We start from the raw sequence: 19,532 nt of genomic DNA on the forward strand, positions 1-19,532 counted from the left end.
GGAAAGCTCTCGGTAGCGTAAAGTGCTGCGGACAATACTCGGTGGGAAACTCGAAAATGGTGTGTGGCGCAGACGCATGAATCACGAGTTGTATCAAGTGTACAAAGATGCGAATATTATCAATCGTGTAAAATACGGCTGACTTCAGTGGGCTGGTCACTTAGTGCGAATGTCGGAAGAAAGAATTGCGAAAATAATATTCAGCAGGGAACCAGGTAGAGGTCGGCGGCTTCGGGGAAGACCACGAATACGCTGGCTGTACGCAGTGGAAGAGGACCTGGCGACCCTAAACGTTCGGGGCAACTGGAGAAGTTTCGCCCAAGACCGACGAAGATGGAGCTCTACAATACGCCCGGCAATGGCGTGATGCTACGCTGTAGCCATGAAGGTATCAAGGTAGGTGGTAATATCTGTAGTTCTAACGTAAAACATTGACAAAATTGCATTAATTTATAATGAAAGTCTTAAATTTTGAAGCAAAAAACATCCTTGATTTTCTAAGTCATAAAGTATCGTTTTTTGTACCGCCCAACATGCATGTGAAAAGTAGCGAAATTGAATGATAAGAAGCAGGTTTTGTTCTAATGTGGACGTAATGCCGAAAGGCAGGTGTATAATTTCCAGGTTAGAAAAACTGGCGGCCATCTTGGCTTTCGACGCCATCTTGGTTTTTAGCAGTTGCATGATTTTTTTTGCCATCTCAGTGCTCATCATGTTGAATTATAAGGCCTCCGTTAAAAAAACAATCAGATTCTATCTTTCTTATCTTATCTCAGCTGTTCAACTGATTGTTCATTTGTATCAATGGTTTTAGACCAAATAAATGAAAGAAATAATCAGTGGTGCATTTTGAACTGAACGCGAGCCAAAAGTGAACGGAGCCCGAGCCAAATTTGCGCTTGAACGTAGTAGTCAATGAACTTACGAGCAAGAGCTTGCCGTTGCTCAAGAACGGCCCGTTCAATTCGGAATAATGATTGGAGTTTCCACTTGAGAAATGAATCTATCAATTGTCGTAATTTATTATGAATATAGAAATCATACAGCCATCGATATAATGAATATCAAAAACACAACATTGACCTAGATTTTGTCGTAAACCAGTCAAAACTGATCGCGTTCATTTTTTGGCTCGCACGGGTTCATATTTTTGAACTGCTCAATGTTCAAGCCTACAAAATGAACTGGAACGCGAACTGAACGCGTTCAAATGCATCACTGGAAATAATGGTATTTTACAACTCGAAGATATGCAGAAGAATCATTCAGGTAGCAAACAAGCGTTAAAAAATCCTATTTGATCATTTGTTTTTAAAACTAGTTAAGCTGAAGGGCTGGATCTGTTCCAGTAGGGACGTAACGTGGGGAAAAAGAAGAACAAGAAGAATAATAAGTGTAACGGTAGCATTGAAATTCAACATGTTGAGTGCTAACAAGGTGAAAACTCATTCTACTACTTAAAACCAAGCTTGGCGTCAAAATCCAAGATGGCCGCCAGATTTTTTCACTCAAATTAATACTCCTATTCTTTATCTGTTTCAAATAATATACCAACGATTGAAAACTTGTTTCTTTGTTGTACAAAAAAATATGTTTGCATTGATTGCATTCGCCATATACGTCAAAATAGTAGAACATGATTTAGAAAATCGTTCATATCATAGGGTTTGCTCACCTAGTTCTTGTAGCCTATCTTACGCAATTTTTCCTCAGCTTTCTGATGGTGGTCTCAGAATTCTAAACTAGCGGTGCGCTATTGGTGAAAAATCGATTTTTCTAACAAAATTCAAGATAGCGACCAAATTCAAAATGGCCGCCAAAATTTTTTCAAGTTTAAATGAAAGCTATATCCTTTCTCTATACGATGCCACTAAGTTTGCTTTGTGTTCCAAGCGAAATATGAGACATATCCCGTGAAGAAATACCCAAGATTTATCAAAAAATGGGCTTTTTCGCAAACTGTTCAGCCAGCTGGCGTACGAGGGGTCCACCAATTTGAGAAAACAGAAAGAACCACCCTTAAGTTTTATCGAAAACTAGCGATCAGTGACATAAAATTGGAATTCTAACCATGGGTGCCGATGGCGGCCTGGTTTCAGCGAGAATTGCTCAGCTGTGTGTTTTTATTTTCTTCATGTTGTCTATTTAAAAAGAGAAAACTGCTTTTCAGTTTTGACTTTTGCTCCATTTTTACTTGGGCCTTAATATATCATCCAGCGTTCGCAAGGTTTGATAGATTTATAACCAATATGTGATTCTACAACAATTTTAGGTTCGTTTAACAAGCGAAAGTACACAAATTTTATCAATTAGCTTAGGGTGTCGGTTTTACCCCGAATTCCCCTAAAATCTTTTTAGAAACGTTTTTACAACGCTGCAAACATCTCTTGACAGTGTGACTATTGTCGGCAACCTCATTCTCTTCGGCAGCTTTCCCAAAAAAAAACTGGTAGTGAATCTCTTCGGCAACTCCAAATTAATCGCATTTCGAGGCGCATTCATTTGAATTGATGACATCTCTGGCGGAATTGTTTGTTCCGTCTCGGAAATCTCGTTAGCGAGAAGCTGACAGAACAAGAAATCATCTGAATGTTTTCTTTTGTGTATTTTGATAGAGAAATACTGTTTATTTGGCGTTTGAAATTTAGTTGCCGACAACACAGCGTAACAAAAATAACATTTTTACATGTCTCAAGGATTAAATTATGTGTCTGTAGTAGATTTGGGGTCGCTGAATCTGATGCTGTTCTAAGAAATGTCTCTGCACGTCACAATTTTTATCTACAAGTCGCCAAAGTTGTATAAAACACTGGTTTATTTAATGTTTACATGGAATTTAAAGTATGATTTATCAAACTTTTTTTGTGATCTATTCCACCAAGCAAGCGAAATAGGAGTTAATATGCACTTGATCCGCCCACCTAGCTCGCTGCGCTCCACGCTTTCTTGTACCAACCGGATCCGAAGCGAACACCATCTTTGCAGGGTTGCTGTCCGGCATTCTTGCAACATGCCCTGCCAATCGTATCCTTCCAGCTTTGGCCACCTTCTGGATACTGGGTTCGCCGTAGAGTTGGGCGAGCTCGTGGTTCATCCTTCACCGCCACACACCGTTCTCCTGTACACCGCCGAAGATCGTCCTAAGCACCCGACGTTCGAAGACTCCAAGTGCTTGCAGATCCTCCTCGAGCATCGTCCACGTTTCATGCCCGTAGAGGACTACCGGTCTTATGAGCGCTTTGTACATGGTACATTTGGTGCGAGCGTGAATCTTTTTTGACCGCAGCTTCTTCTGGAGACCATAGTAGGCCCGACTGCCACTGATGATGCGCCTCCGTATTTCACGGCTAACGTTATTGTCAGTCGTCAGCAAGGATCCAAGGTAGACGAACTCGTCGACCACCTCGAAAGTATCCCCGTTTATCGTAACACTGCTACCTAGGCGAGCCCTGTCGCGCTTGGCCGCATTCACCAGCAGTCCAACTTTTGCTGCCTCGCGTTTCAGGCGGGTGTACAGGTCTGCCACCTTTACAAATGTTCGGCCGACGATGTCCATATCATCCGCGAAGCAAACAAATTGACTGGATCTCGTAAAAATGTTGAACAACAGGCACGAAAGTCCATCACCTTGTCGTAGTCCCCGGTGGGATCCAAACGAACTGGAGTGTTCGCCTGAAACCTTCACACAATTTTGCACACCTTCCATCGTCGCTCTTATCATTCTCGTGAGCTTCCCGGAAAAGCTGTTCTCGTCCATGATTTTCCATAGCTCTACGCGGTCGATACTGTCGTATGCCGCCTTGAAATCGATGAAAAGGTGATGCGTTGGGACCTGGTATTCACAACATTTTTGGAGGATTTGTCGTACAGTAAAGATCTGGTCCGTTGTCGAACGGCCGTCAACGAAGCCGGCTTGATAACTTCCCACGAACTCGTTTACTACAGGTGACAGACGACGGAAGATGATCTGGGATAATACTTTAAGGACCGCATTTAGAATGGTGATCGCTCGAAAGTTCTCACAATCTAACTTGTCGCCTTTCTTGTAGAGGGGGCATATTACCCCTTCCTTCCACTCCTCCGGTAGCTGTTCTGTTTCCCAGATTGTGCCTATCAGCCGGTGTAGACAAATGGCCAGCCTCTCCGGACCCATCTTTATGAGTTCAGCTCCGATACCATCCTTACCAGCAGCTTTATTGTTCTTGAGCTGATGAATGGCATCCTTAACCTCCCTCAAAGTGGGGGCTGGTTGGTTCCCATCTTCCGCAGTACTGACGAAGGCATTTCCTCCGTTGTCGCGTCCTTCATTGCCTGTGCTCTCAGCACCATTCAGGTGCTCGTCGAAGTGCTGCTTCCACCTTTCGATCACCTCACGCTCGTCCGTCAGAATGCTCCCATCCTTATCCCTGCACATCTCGGCTCGCGGCACGAAGCCGTTGCGGGATGCGTTGAGCTTCTGATAGAACCTACGCGTTTCCTGAGACCGGCACAGCTGTTCCATCTCCTCGCACTCCGTCTCCTCCAGGCGGCGTTTTTTCTCCCGAAAGAGGCGGGTTTGCTGTAGCCGTTTCCGTTTATAGCGTTCCACATTCTGCCGGGTCCCTTGCTGCAGCATGACCACCCGCGCTGCATTCTTCTCCTCCAAAACCTCCTGGCACTCCTCGTCGAACCAATCGTTCCGTCGACTCCGTCCCACGTACCCGACGTTGCTCTCAGCGGCATAGTTGATGGCTGCTTTTACTGTTCTCCAGCAGTCCTCAAGAGGGGCTCCGTCCAGCTCACCCTCTTCCGGTAATGCAGCCTCGAGGTGCTGCGCGTATGCCGCTGCGACATCCGGTTGCTTGAGCCGCTCTAGGTCATACCGGGGCGGCCGTCGGTACCGTACGTTGTTAACGACGGAGAGTTTTGGGCGCAGTTCGACCATCACCAGATAGTGGTCAGAGTTGATATTAGCGCCACGATAGGTCCTGACGTCGATAATATCGGAGAAGTGCCGACCATCAATCAGAACGTGGTCGATTTGCGATTCTGTCTGCTGTGGTGATCTTTAGGTGTATCGGTATGGAAGGCTGTGCTGGAAGTAGGTGCTACGAATGGCCATATTCTTGAAGGCGGCAAAATCAATTAATCGTAGGCCGTTTTCGTTCGTCAGCCGGTGGGCGCTGAACTTTCCAATCGTCGGTCTGAATTCCTCCTCCTGGCCAACCTGAGCGTTTAGATCTCCTATGATGATTTTGACGTCGTGGCTTGGGCAGCTGTCGTACTCGCGTTCAAGCTGCGCGTAAAAAGCGTCTTTATCATCATCAGTGCTTCCGGAGTGAGGGCTGTGCACGTTTATTATGCTGAAGTTGAAGAACCGGCCTTTGATCCTCAACTTGCACATTCTCTCATTGATCGACCACCACCCGATCACGTGCCTCTGCATATCACCCATCACTATAAAAGCTGTTCCCAGCTCATGTGTATTGCCGCAGCTCTGGTTGATGGTATGGTTACCTCTAAACGTTCGCACCATTGATCCCTTCCAACACACTTCCTGCAACGCTACGATGCCGAATCCGCGGCCCTTCAGCACGTCACCGAGTATGCGTGTGCTCCCGATGAAGTTGAGAGATTTACAGTTCCACGTACCGAGCTTCCAATCGCTAGTCCCTTTACGTCTTCGCCGATTGTCCCGGTTCGTATTCTCTCGTTGATTATTCGTTGCTTGATTTTTTTATGGCTGGCTTGCAGGGCCTGACACCAACCCCCTAGATTTCCGGAGGACCATTCCCCCTAAATGTTCGGAGGACCATAGTGCAGTTTAGCTTAGAGTCCTTCTCTGGCACTCGGACGATGATCAGCCGCCCCTGACATGGGGAACAGACGCTGTTGTGAGCCGCTCCTAACATGGAGTACAGACGCTCAAGGTTTGCAGAAGCAAAAGCAAAAGCAAAAGCAAACCCCCCCCCCCCTTCCCTGTCAGCATACGACCAAAGTTCCCACCGGGGGTTGGTTACCCGATCTTCCCTAAGGTTACTCGTACCCCGGCCAGTACCGCGAGGAGGTAGGGATAGGAGTTGCTGGGCAAGTTATATACATAAAGTTTGAATTCCGTGGCAAATTAAGCAAATAAATTGCCATACAAGCTGAGAAACTTGCATGCAAGTTGGCTGAAATAGTAAAATTTTGCATATTCAACAGCAAATATCTCAAAAACTAGACGAGCTACGATATTTTTGAAAACGGCATTGGATTCAACAACCCTTAATTTAGTAAATAGTGGTATTTTGATGCTTGAGACAAAAACGTGTTCCGCAGTGTAATAGTCGAATGGAACCGAAGTCGTAAGTCTCCCTACCTACTTGGAATTCGACTCAACAAAAAAAATCTTCTCCATGTCGACAATTTTTGCCCCCTCAATATTTTGGCACCTCTGATCATCACCTTAAAATTTGAAGGTTCAACCTCTTTGATACGGCATTTTGAAAGAATTTGCCGGCATTTTTCGTAAAGAATGTAGCAGATCTGTTGTAGATCGGCCAATATCGAAGTCCTATGATACTTAACTTTCCTCGAATCCATTTGTTGCCGGACATAAATGATCTGGGATAACGATTTGTTTGCGTTGTTTAGAATTGTGACAGCTAGGCAGTTTTTTCCCGCCTATTATAATATCACAGGAATATCTAGGGGCCTAAAACTACCCTGGGCTGAACGTTTCATCGAATTGATGTAGTCAATTCCTCTACTGTTTTGAACATTCCTGTCTCCACTATCGTTACGTCAAGTGTTCGATGAAGCACTGCTTCTACAGAGTTTTTGCGTATTTGTGACTCTTCGATAAACTAGTGTAAAAAGCAAACTACAGGGGGGTCAACGGCGGACAAGGACTCGGGGGGAATTAGAGCGTTTCGGACTCGAAGTGATTACTCCGGTGGCTTGGAATAGACTGATTGTATATTGTAAAATTATAAAGTTCAAAACGTATCAAATTAGTGTGGTTGTGTAGGTATAAGTGTTCTACAGTTCACTGGGTTCTGCCCATTTAGTATAAAGTTCCTTACAATCGGACACCCAGACATTTAAGATGTCCGCATCGAATTCATTTCAATTACTCAAATCTACATCTCATATCTCTCTAATCTAATAGTCTTCCTCATCGGTCGATAGTTCACTCCCGACTAACGCATCTCCCTCTAAGTCCACTGTATCACACCATCTCTTTATGTGGTCTGCCGCATACACTGTAGAGAAAGCTCGACCACTAAATCCTGGGATCGTACTCACTCTGTAACGGTCGTTCGGTAGCACCTCAGTGACCACAAACGGCCCTTTGAAACGCGGTTCCAACTTACGGCTACCTCCGGCAATGTATTGGTCCTTCACTACCAACACCAATTCGTCCACGTGATAGTTGACCGCTGCTCGTCTCCGTTTATCGTAATATCTCTTCTGCTTGGCTTGATTCTCGCGCGTAGCTGTTTCCACACGATCACGTAGCTCCTGAATCGACGCTGGTATGATGGGGTTCTCAGTCGAAATTACTAAGATTATCTCGTTCTGCACCACGTCCCTCGGTTTGAAGGACAACACAAGCGTAGTTGGCGCTAACCTTGTGGTAGAATTGGGTGCCGTATTGATAGCACTCTGCACGAACTTGACCTTCTCGTCCCATCGTCTTTCCGCTTCATCGACCATCGTACGGAGAGCAGTGAGTATAGTGCGATTGCTTCTCTCGATCTGGCCGTTCCCACGAGGGGTACCAACGGCTACCAACACGTGCTCAACACTGTAATCTTCACAAAACTGTTTAAATACTCTGGACGTGAATGCAGTTCCACGATCCGTTATTATTCGGGATGGAAGCCCGAACACACTGGACATCTCTTTCAACATCGTTATCACCGGCTGCGTGTTAGTGGACTTCACCGGCTTGGCTAACAAGAATTTCGAGAATCCACAAATGATGGCAAGGATATGCTCATTTCCCTTAGACGACCTAGGAAATGGTCCCAGATGGTCGATGTGTACTGTATAGAACGGTATCGGTGTCTTCGGAATGGGATTCAGAAAACCTTCGGGTCTCTCCTGCTTCGCCTTGAAAAATGCACATTTGGGGCAAGCAGCGATGTAGGCTCGCACATATTTCCGCATTTTTGGGAACCAAAACATTTCACCCATCATCGAAACCACCTTCTCTTCTCCAAAATGCCCCTTTTCGTCATGATAGCTTCTCATCATTGTCCACCGTACGTTGTTCGGTACCACCCAGCACTTTCTTCCGTCCACCTTGCGGTACAAGCGATGATTGTCTAACACATATGTACTCCAACATCTTCAAAAAATAGCGAGCAATTCTAGGGTTCATTTCCTTCTTGGTGTAGGTATCACGTATCGCCGAACAATCCGTACGCAGTATGAAGAATCTCCCGATCAAATACTGCCTGAATCTCTCCACGCTCGCCACTACAGCTAATAACTCCAGCTCGTAACTATGGTATACGGCTTCAGCACTAGACGTTTTACGACTGAAGTAACTCACGGGCTTCCACACATCTTCACACTTTTGCAGCAGTATTCCTGCCAACCCCACACTGGACGCATCGGTGTGGAGCTCGATCTCAGCCTTGGGATCATATAGCACCAACAAAGGTCGCTCCACCAAAAGTTGCTTGATTTTACGAAATGAACTCTCCTCTTTCTCCTGCCACACAAATTCAGCATCCTTTTTCAGCAATCGAAACAAGGGCCCAGCAATTATGCTGTAATTTTGCACAAACCGTCGAAAAAATCCAGACAGCCCCAGAAACTGTTGCACAGAATGTACTGAGGTGGGGGTTGGAAACTCCGAGACCGCCTTAGTCTTCAATTCACCAGGACAAACTCCTCTCTCACTCACTTCAAAGCCCAAGAATCACACCAATGTTTTGAAAAAGTGGCTCTTGTTCAAATTAATTGTGAATCCTTCGTCTCGTAAGACCACTAACAGCTCTTCAAATTTCCACAGCAATTCTTCTTCATTTTTTCATATACACGGGATTTTCATTCACCAGATTGATCTTTATCTCCGTCGATTTGGCACATCCCATCTCCTTCATGTTAAGAGCAAAGCAATCTCGGTACTGCTCTATCAGTCGGACCAGCTTCTGATCGTATAGGTGTCCGCCATCACTGTTCAACGACTGTTCATCTATCACTCTCTCAGATTCAACCGCAATGGTATACATCCGAGCCACAGACAATTCTACGGCCTCTTCATCGGAGTTTGGTTGCGGAGATCCTGCCTCTGACTCTCTTTCCCATGCGAATTTCACATCACCTTTTCTTTTCACCATAATCAACCGATCTTGCACCCACGTAGGCACCACTTGTAGCTCAACAGGCATGTTGATACCGTCCACCTTCAGCTCTGCACATACCTTTGAGGAAACGGTCACTTCTTTTTTCCCGAATCCACGCAGCACTTTATGGCTGGGCCTAAGCTCGCCAACCTTTTTGGCAAACTTTTCCTGGATCGTTGAAACTTTTCCGCCAGTGTCCACCAAGGCCTTCAGGATGAGCCCAGATATCACCACATTTTTCACAAACATGCTCTTCTGGTCCACCACTCGCATCATTTTGGGATTTTGCTCTCGAATTTCCTTTTTACCACTCTGTCCTCTACAGTCTCTCTTCATGTGCCCTTCGCGTTTACACAGATGGCCCTTCACCTTTGGACAATTTCGGGCAATATGTCCCATTTCACGGCAGTGGTAGCAAGGTTCGCCAACGGTTTCAGTCTTTCTTCGTCCGTCACCAACATTCGTGGCCATACCCGCGCCAGCATCACTTGCTCTACTAGTAGTTGTTACTACGTCCACACTGTCGATCCAGCGCAATTCTTCTAACAGACCTTGCACTGTAAACACTTTCCCGATCGTCATCCCGGAGCGTCTCACATACGATCTTAGTCCACTGGTTATATAAGTTACAATCGTCTCTTCAGTAAAACCACCCTTTCGTCCCATGGCTAGCATCTCGTACACGTACTCTTCTACAGTTTCACCGCTCTTCCATTTTCGAGATGAGAGCAAATTATGGTAATAGATTGGATTTTTCGCCGAAGGGAAACCCTTAACTATTTCCGCCTTAAACTCATCCCAGTTCTTGATCACTGCATGGCACCCCGCAAACCATAATTTTGCACACCCACTCAAACTTAACCGGGCACAATGGAGGCGCATGGCAGCAGACCACGTGTAGACATCTCCAGTTTCATCAATACCTTTCACCCACACCTCAGCACTGGGACAGGATGGCAGTTTGGGATCAAAGGGTGTTACATATTCCCTTATTTCCCTGAAATCGGGTACTCTTTCCGTCAGAACCACACTGTTACTGCCCGACGGACCATCACTGACTGTCAACGATCTGTGCCGTAATTCTGCCAACTCCTTCTGCAAAGCCGCCACTTGAGCTTTCATTTCTTCCATCTCAACACAGTGTTTTAGCTTTGACTTTCGATCGGTAACAAACGGTGGGAGCACTCTGCCTTCTACACTTAGGCGACCGATCGGGTCTTCGAAATTGTCACTATCGTGTTCAGATCCACTCATACCATACAAAGCACTCACTACGCCATTCGTATGGGCTCAGCTAAGTAGTCACTCTTCCCGACGACGAATCTTTTACGGATGTACTATACACATATCGACCCAAACACATATTTCCCTTGTCATTCAGCGCAACCCTGGTAACATTGGTAGCTGAATAACAGCTTATTCAGCTGAAAAAAAGCTGTATAAACTGAATTTTAGCTGAATAAGTCGTTATTCAGCTGTCAATGTTACTTGGGAAGCAATAAAATGCATATTATGTAGGTCAGGTCCGCGTAAGTGCGAACGATGGCCTCGGTGCAACATGCGTAAGCAGTTTGCATCGAGGCACTCGAGTGCGCCACATGTTTTGCTGATTGTACTTTAGCCACGCTGGTGGTCGTCCGTTTGGACGATGCGCTAAGGCTCAGGTTTCAACCCAAAAATGCTATCGCCGAAATATTGTCACCGCCGTCCCAGGCGTCTCCATCTATCTCTTTCTGACATTGTAACCAAATTGTAACCGATCAATTGTAAAGGCAAATAAAAGGAACCCATGTGAAAGGAACAAGTCAGTCTTGTTCTGACTCCAATACTATGCGTTTCAATGTACTCTGTACATACCGAAACATCCTTTAGCACCCTGGTCTTCGGGTACTGCTACTCCTAAGGGTAGTAATTAGAAGTCAAGAACTAATGTCAAAGAACTTAGTCTCCGGACAGACTATGTTACGGACACTTTCGCTGAGTGGACGACTGGTTGTTATACCAACGGCGAGACTACTCTCAATGCGACGATATGCGAATCGTTCCCCGAGGATGAAACTTACACACTCTTCGCAGTGAACAATATGTCCACTTACTGGCTATTGTCCAAGTCTTGGCCTCAGATAGCCTTACAAATCCTCAACCACGTGCTCACCACATGATCTTGGTAGTCTACAGTACTGAATTCACGATAAGTGCTTGCTTAAGCCACCTCCACTGGGATAACCGCTTTTCAGAAACTTCGCACGATTTCTGACCCTGACGCACCGCTTTCTTAACCACGTTACTTGCCCGTGACGTTGAAAACTACCCTCCACACTCACTGTGGCTCACTACCGTTGAAATCTGCACAACTCTTCGTGATTTTCAACCGGCACGCGACTCGAGGCCCAATCCTGTCTACAGAATGTAAAAAGCAAACTACAGGGGGGTCAACGGCGGACAAGGACTCGGGGGGAATTAGAGCGTTTCGGACTCGAAGTGATTACTCCGGTGGCTTGGAATAGACTGACTGTATATTGTAAAATTATAAAGTTCAAAACGTATCAAATTAGTGTAATTGTGTAGGTATAAGTGTTCTACAGTTCACTGGGTTCTGCCCATTTAGTATAAAGTTCCTTACACTAGTTTGGGAGTAAATAAACGAAAAACCGAATTTAGTACCATACCATTTAATTCCGCTAAAGTTTGTATCCAATGACAGAAAGGCGTATTTCGACCTTAACTGTAAGGCCGTCTTCAGTAGGGATCTTTTATACGAGAGATAAGCGGAAGTAAAATGGAATGATTTGGCAACATACAGGCAGTGTTGAGTTTGCTTAGCGTCGAAGATAATGTTGTAACACGGACATGTCTTCCTCATTGCTAAAAAATGTATTTTAATCAGGGTAGACAATCGTCACCGTCAAATTGAAAAAGTCGTCGACGGAACTAAAAAAAGAATCGTCATCGTCACTAAACCAGCGTTGGATAACGATTTGCTGCACTGGTCCGCCACAAAGGCTCGGCGTCATGACGAACAAATAAGCTACCTTCGTTATGGTTATCTTCGTTCGGGAGCTCTGAGCTGACTAAAAATATGAACCGTGGCGTCGATAGATTATGAGCCTCTTTTGAAAAAATAAAACAAAAACAAAACGCGTCCGGAATTGAACAAACAATATCTATATCGTCAACGTCACGCGCTTACCAACTGAGCTATTGTTGAAGCTTGAGGAGTACGGGTTAAATCGCGAATACAAGCAATTGTGGGATGGTATTCGCCGTTTTGTGCATAGCAAGCGAATATACAATGAACGCCTCCTTCGTTTGAGAAAGGGAAGCGAACGGAATGAAGACAAAGTTGTTCGTTAACGATTTTGGATTGACGTTCGTCGTGCATTCTTTCGTCGATGACGAGACGACGACCTGCCAGAGTTATTACACTGGATGACGATGTCTTTTTTTATTTCGTCATCGCACTGTGACGAGTCTGACGATTGCCTGCCCTGATTTTAATTTGTTATATACCTTTGAGCTATATTTCAAAACTAATAAACAACAACAATAAAATCAACAACTCAATATCGGAATAATAAAAAAGTAAAAAGGCAAACATTTCATAAATTCACTCTATACAAAACAAAATTACCGAAATATTTTCAGCATACAAGTTTTAGTGGAATTAAATGCTATAGTGCTAAGGGGTCGTGCACAAATTACGTCACGCTCCAAGGGGGAAGGGGGTCAAGCCAAGCGTGACAAGCCTTATAAAATTTTCGAAGGGCTCATACAGAAAACGTGACAAAGGGGGGGGGGGGTCGGTCGAAAAAGTCGAAATTTAGCGTGACATAATTTGTGTACCATCCCTAAATTCGGGTTTTCGTTTATTTATAGGTATTCTACTAAACAGCTCGAATATTTATTATAGTTTAGGAGGCAAAAAAGTTTGTCGAATGATTCAAAATTTATACGTAAAGAGGTGAAAAAATTTAAAAAAAAAATGTAATGTAAAAAATGTTGAAGACGCGACGTTTCATCTTAAATTATAAAAACATCAACCGCAACCATCTATAGTTTAAAAATATCTCTTTCCGTTTCAGTTTCGCAAACGCGAAAAAGTGCTCCGCCGGTGGGCGAGCCCTGATGCAGCTGGACTTCACCCACTTCATCTCGATCCTGGAGATCATCTCCGGCGGCAAATACCCAGACCACCGGGCGTACGTCGAGCAGTACATCAAGGCGTACTACCTGCCGAAGGACCTGCTCGAGCAGTGGCTCGTCGAGGGCCACCATCGGGGCTATTCGGTGAAACATTTGACCGGCCTGGTGCAGTGTGCCTGTAGCAGCGATAAGAAGCTGCGCCAGCGGTTACTTACCCTGGTGGAAAGTGGTGCCAGTGGGGGTGATAGTAGTCAACGCGATCAGGATCAGAACAAAGAATCTTAAAGTATTGTTTTATTTAGTGTAAGTCCTCGAAATTGTTTCTCTCTCTCAGTATCTGTGGTTTTCAACTTTCGTTCCATCCTTTAGGTATAGGTTTATTTACCATATTTTCGAAGGAATCTTCCAAAATCATATGATCTAATGAAAGACACTATCATATTTAGAGCAATCTCTGTTTTTATTATTATTAATTTTATTTGAAATATATATTCTCGGAGTTTATTTTTAACAGAACAAAGCTATGTACATTAAATAGTGAAAAATAAAGAACCTATATATAACAGAAGATAAAACCAGAAAAGGCGCGTGCTCTTATTCATTTGACCCCTATGATGGATTCTATGGAAAACGATAGTTTCGGTTTACTCGGCGCAGGTGATGACGAGGATTGGGAAAGTGGCGGAGATTGTTCCATCAGCTGAAGACTCCGCTGGGCAAACTCTAGAGGTGGCAAGATCAACGGTTTCAGCGGGATGAATGCTGCAGGTGTTAGGTAAGCTGGCAGGGTCCGCGGAATCGCCGGAGATGGACTGGGAATTTCCATCAGAATCGGTGCGCTCATCAATCGGCTGTCGGCAAAGGCGCGTCGCTTTCGGATCCGTTCCGTCAGGGGCGACTCGAATAATGAGGCAAACTTGCGGGAGTCTGTGGGGTAAAAAATTGAGAAAGACAAAAAACTTGTTAAACGATAATTAATACACTCCTCAGACGCGGCTAATTGGGGTGAAATTTTAGAGCGAGAGATGAAAGCTGTCATCTAGAGGGAAATAAGAAATGAAACAAACTGGGTGCGATCTCGTGTCTCAATTATATCCACGCCGGCGAACTGCGTGGGGATTCCCGAGCAGGGAATGTAATCTAAATGATACCAAATTAAGTTGTTCAAATGTTTTGCATGCAATAAACATTATCATAATTTTGTGAAAACCTTGTTTAATCAAAATAAATTTAGATGTCAATTTGTCATACACATATTTTTGTTCCCTGCTCGGGAAGTGAATCGATCCTGGATTTGTTCTCGATTTAAAAATACGAAAGAGTCTTCTCATCAGTCAGTCAACACATCGTCGGATCGGAGTGGTGGCCGCTTCATGGTTTTGGGGACCAGCTGGGCCGCGTCAACAAGTCTCATGCTTCAACTGTCTTTCGACTGAATGGCAGTTGTTGTTTATTCAGAGCGTAATATACAATAGCCGCTTTTTCTATTAAGTTATAATATGGAACAAAAACCGAAGTGGGTAAGTATAAATGTCCAACCGTCAGTCAAACAAATATACATATTAATTTGGGATCGAATGGGATTTTCCCCCTTCTTGTCTGTGCAGTGTTTTCTTGCAGGTTCTTTTTTCGGTTCCGTTGATCGATAGGTAGGCAGTCGCTGTTTAGGTTCTTTTTCAACTTTGTTCTACATATTGTCTCTATAGCTACTCTCCCAGTATGGGGTTCCGTTTGTTTTAACGCAATTTTAACAGTTTTCCGGCTAAGTAGTTGTATTTCATTTGAAGATCAGATTTCAGCCATATGGAATTATCTATTTGTAATATTCAAACACTTGTCCATGTTGTGAATGTGATCTGAATTATGTTAGGTATTTTAAACTTCCATGGATTTAAAATAAATACAATCGACCCGGACAGCATTCCGAACTCAAAGTAACTGATACATTACCAGCTCTGATCATACTTTAGTTGCTAAAAAGCACAATAAAGGTTTTTTTTCTCTTTTGTATTGTATTTGTATTTGTATAAAATTGTATTCTTATGTAACATACAAATGTCTGGGGTTCATTTAGCGTGTATTATAACAAATCGTACCTTTCATATTTTTATACGATCAACATACCACAAAAGAAGAGCTTGGTGGTATTAAAATAAATTCAAACCCGTTTTTCCGTTAATTACACAGAAAATTAAAAACTCCCTAAAAAATAAAAAAAATAATATTTCAAAAAGTACCGTAAGACTTAAATTTTTATTATTGCCAAAAATCAGCAACTAGAAGAGACTTTAAGAAAAAATTAAAAAGAATAGGGATGTTCAAAAATAATATTATAGAAATTAAAAATAAAAATTCATAGATTTGCAAATAAAAATAAATCATTGTCCAAAATGTGTTTAGAACGATTTTAGATAACTAAAAATTATATTTATATCGAAAATAAAAATTTGGGTATTAGAGGGTTAATTTATCACCAAATTTTAAAATATAAATACCGTAAAACGGGGTAACTTTGATAATGCGGGTAACTTTGATAGTGCGTAACCCACCACATACTAAACGAAATATGACAATTTCTGTTCATCAGTTAAGAAAAACGAATGCAAAACTAAAGAATATTATTATGACACTTCATGTAAGAGCGGTTTTCATTTGAATAAAGGACATTTTAGGCTTTTTATACGAATTTAAAAAAAATACACAATTTTATCATTTTCGAAACGCTTACAAACAATCTGTTCTACGATCACTATTTGATGTAGTTTTGAATAGTTGGCCATTTAGCTTCGACAGCCTAGTTATCATAGAACTTGAATACGGTCTCAAATCTCTTAGCGAAAAGCATTTTCACAAACTGGGACCATTTTTGAAATCTAAGTCAGAAATTTCCATATAACGTTAAACGCCTATAGGTATGCAATGCCCTACAAATGTTCGTTATTCATTCAATTTTGTTCGAATCATACTCCATTATCAAAGTTACCCCAAAACAGAAAACCAACTTTTGATTATATTACAAATTATATATCCATTCAAAATAAATCTTTTGCCAATTTATTGACTGTAATCGATAGCTAGGAAGCCAGTACTTGTTTTAAAAATATAAATTGTAAATCTTTAAAACAGCATGCAAAAATATTCAAGCTTTCTTCGAAAAAACTATCAAAGTTATCCCGTTTTACGGTATCATCTTTCAAATTCCATGTGGCGTACTCTCTACCAACTTTTGACTAAGCTTATTTCCGACTCATTTCGAGTACCGACACATAATATACAAGATATGGGCCTAGTCACCTGACGTTCCAAAACAGCTGATCGGGAAGCTCTTTGACAGTTCTTCTATGAAAATGACAGCCTCGTGTATGCACCGGTCCTCCACCGATGTAAACAAATGCATAGACGGACCTGTCACATGAAAAGGCCTATTGGAAAAGCTTTCAGGGTAAAACAGTAAATATACAGTGGGATTCCGTTTTTGACAACAAAGTCGAAATTTTCAGTTGCCAAAAATGGAACCGTGCCAAAATCGGAACTCATTTTTTTACTTCAAGAATATCATTAGGATGTTGTAACATCTTCCAAAATGGTGGCCAGACTTTGAAATGGTCCACTTCGAAGCATAATTTCGTAAATTAGTAGTATTCTATGATTTTATTTACCTGTCATGTTAATTGTGATAGACGCTCAACGCACTTTTTACTGCTTAGATGTCCTCAATGATGCTTTACAGGCTTTGTGTAAACGTAAACTGTTGTAACCTTTATTCAAGAACTGGCCAATCTCTCAAAACTGTGTTAGAATATAAAAATAAAATACATTTTTACATAAAGGTATTTTCGCAAAAAAAATCTAGCTGTCACGAAACTGTATATTTTCATAAATGTACGTAAGAATATCAGTTGACAATATTCAGTAATTTGAAAATGGACCTTTTAAAAAATATGTTTCTCGCAAGGTAAGGCATCTCTAATCAAATGATTGGCTGGAGTCAAAAGAGCACACAGAAACAGCTTAAATGAATTTCTGTAAACAAAAATTATAATATTTTTTGAAACGGAATGTTGACTAGACCTTTAACAGGATTTTCCATAAAAATATAAAATTAAAATTCGACAGAAATAAATGCAAAATTATACTGAACAGTGATGCTATCTCAGCGAGCCGCAAGCCGCATGAAGCTTTTATGATCTATAACTGCGACTTGTAATTTCGTTCAATACACAAATAAGCTTCTTACAAGGCTTACTATGATATTCATTTGAAATGAGTTTAATTGTGCTGTAGAAGATGAGCTTATAAGTTATAAATCAACCATATGAAATCAACGAAAAAGAGTCCGATAGGAGTCTTCATGTGGCCGTCAAGGATCTACAGGAACCCGTTGGTACTCGGCAGTAGCTCGCTAGAGATCCACAAGATCTAGCCTTGAATTCTCAGGATCTTGCATAGAATACAGATAGAAATTGAATTTTGCCCAAGAGTTCGCTAGAAATTTTAAGGTTAACGTTTGGAATTTAAGGATTCCACTGCGATATTGCTTAAAATTCTTAAGTCTACGACGGATTTTCAGAAGTCTATTAGGACTTCTCAGACTAGTAGTAGCAAGCCCCAAATTTCACTGGAAACCTAACCAGAAACTGGAAACCAGGTGAAACAGTTTGGAATCTACTAAGATTGCACTAAAACTTCAAAGGCACTCATCTCGAGGAAGCATCTACCAACAGTTTAGTTTTTATTTTAGCAGAAAGCTTAAAATAAGAAGATGAGTAACGTTTGCCTAATATTTTTCTAGTTTAGTGTCATTGAAAACGAGTAAGCTTACAAGTCGGTCATTGTGACGGCCATCTTTGGATTCCGAAATGTTTCATCTTAAGATTGTGTCAGAATTACTCAAAATAAAATAACGCTAGAAATCCACAGTTGTCTGCTGGAAATTCACAACACACTTTAGAAATGTTAGGAGTGCAGTACGTGTCGTTAATTTTCTTTCAGTACCTTTAATAACCGTTACACATTCTCAGGATCCCGAAAAAAAACTTAATGCCCGCTAAGAATACCCAAACTTCGTCCAGATTCCTCAAGAATCCGCTGAAAAATAACTGAAGCCCATTATAAAAACATAGGATTTCGCTTCCAGAAATCTCCAGGATCCAATCAGAAAACTCCAAGACCCAGCATGAGATTACCAGGATCTCTTGAGGAATAGTTTGATTATTTCATGTGGCACGCAGTATACTCTTCAACCTGAGCACCAACGTCGTACACAGGGTTGTTAACGTTAATCAACGATTAACGCCGTTAACGTTAATTTTTCTCGAGATCAACGTTAACGGCGTTTCGTTGATTTTCATGTTTGTTAACGTTAGCGTCAACGGGTTGCGTTGATTTAACGCCAACGAACAGCGGTAATCTTATCGTTGATTACTGGATGACCTGTGTAGATGCAATGGAAATTTTCTCTACATGGGTAAACAAATGGTTTCCATGCAAATGCCGTAACCAAGGAAATTGGAAAAAAAACTGTTTACGGGTATAAAAGGTGGCAAGCCTAGATGGACAAGATCAATTTTCTACGAGTGCTAAAGGAATCCGGACATTTACTGATTGAAATGGTTCGGAGGGTTTGGCATTACGTTTCGCGATTGCACTGGGCAACCCGACATTCAATACGAATATATCCCAAACCGAAGTGATCCCAGCGAGCCAACGTTACATCGCTGCTGAAATTTTAATCAGGAAACAATGATTTCAAGGACGATGAAAGGAGTAAAATAAAGTTCCGCAGATCCAAACTACCCCCGTATCAACATTCGCCAAATGGCCCCTCCGCCGAGGAAATTTCCAAATACTGCCTTATTTGTACACTGGATCTGGAAACGAACAACGTTATTTGGAAATCACAAAACATCAGGTCGATTTATTGCATGGATAAAGAGAAATTGAAATTCTTGACAATTCACATCCCGGAACCAAGTGATTGAAAATGGATTTGCATGGGCGTGATCTCCTGAACATACACATCTGGTGGTCACGAAGCTACTTCCTGAAAGATTATTTTTCCTACAG

At 42.4% G+C, this 19,532-nt stretch overlaps 2 protein-coding genes across 2 annotated transcripts in view; one reads left to right on the forward strand and one right to left on the reverse strand.

Annotated features, from left to right (window-relative positions):
- LOC5574017 (syndetin) overlaps positions 1-14,049 on the forward strand; it is a 36,478-nt gene extending 22,429 nt beyond the window's left edge. The window contains exon 5 of the mRNA XM_021851907.1: positions 13,406-14,049. Coding sequence (XP_021707599.1) covers positions 13,406-13,751 — 346 coding nt within the window. The 3' untranslated portion in view covers positions 13,752-14,049. The remainder of the gene's footprint in view (positions 1-13,405) is intronic.
- LOC110678717 (doublesex- and mab-3-related transcription factor 2) overlaps positions 13,818-19,532 on the reverse strand; it is a 29,508-nt gene continuing 23,793 nt past the window's right edge. The window contains exon 2 of the mRNA XM_021851975.1: positions 13,818-14,393. Within this exon, the coding sequence (XP_021707667.1) occupies positions 14,065-14,393 (329 nt within the window). The 3' untranslated portion in view covers positions 13,818-14,064. The remainder of the gene's footprint in view (positions 14,394-19,532) is intronic.

This window comes from Aedes aegypti, chromosome 1, assembly GCF_002204515.2.
Source record: "Aedes aegypti strain LVP_AGWG chromosome 1, AaegL5.0 Primary Assembly, whole genome shotgun sequence".
NCBI classification, from domain to species: domain Eukaryota; kingdom Metazoa; phylum Arthropoda; class Insecta; order Diptera; family Culicidae; genus Aedes; species Aedes aegypti.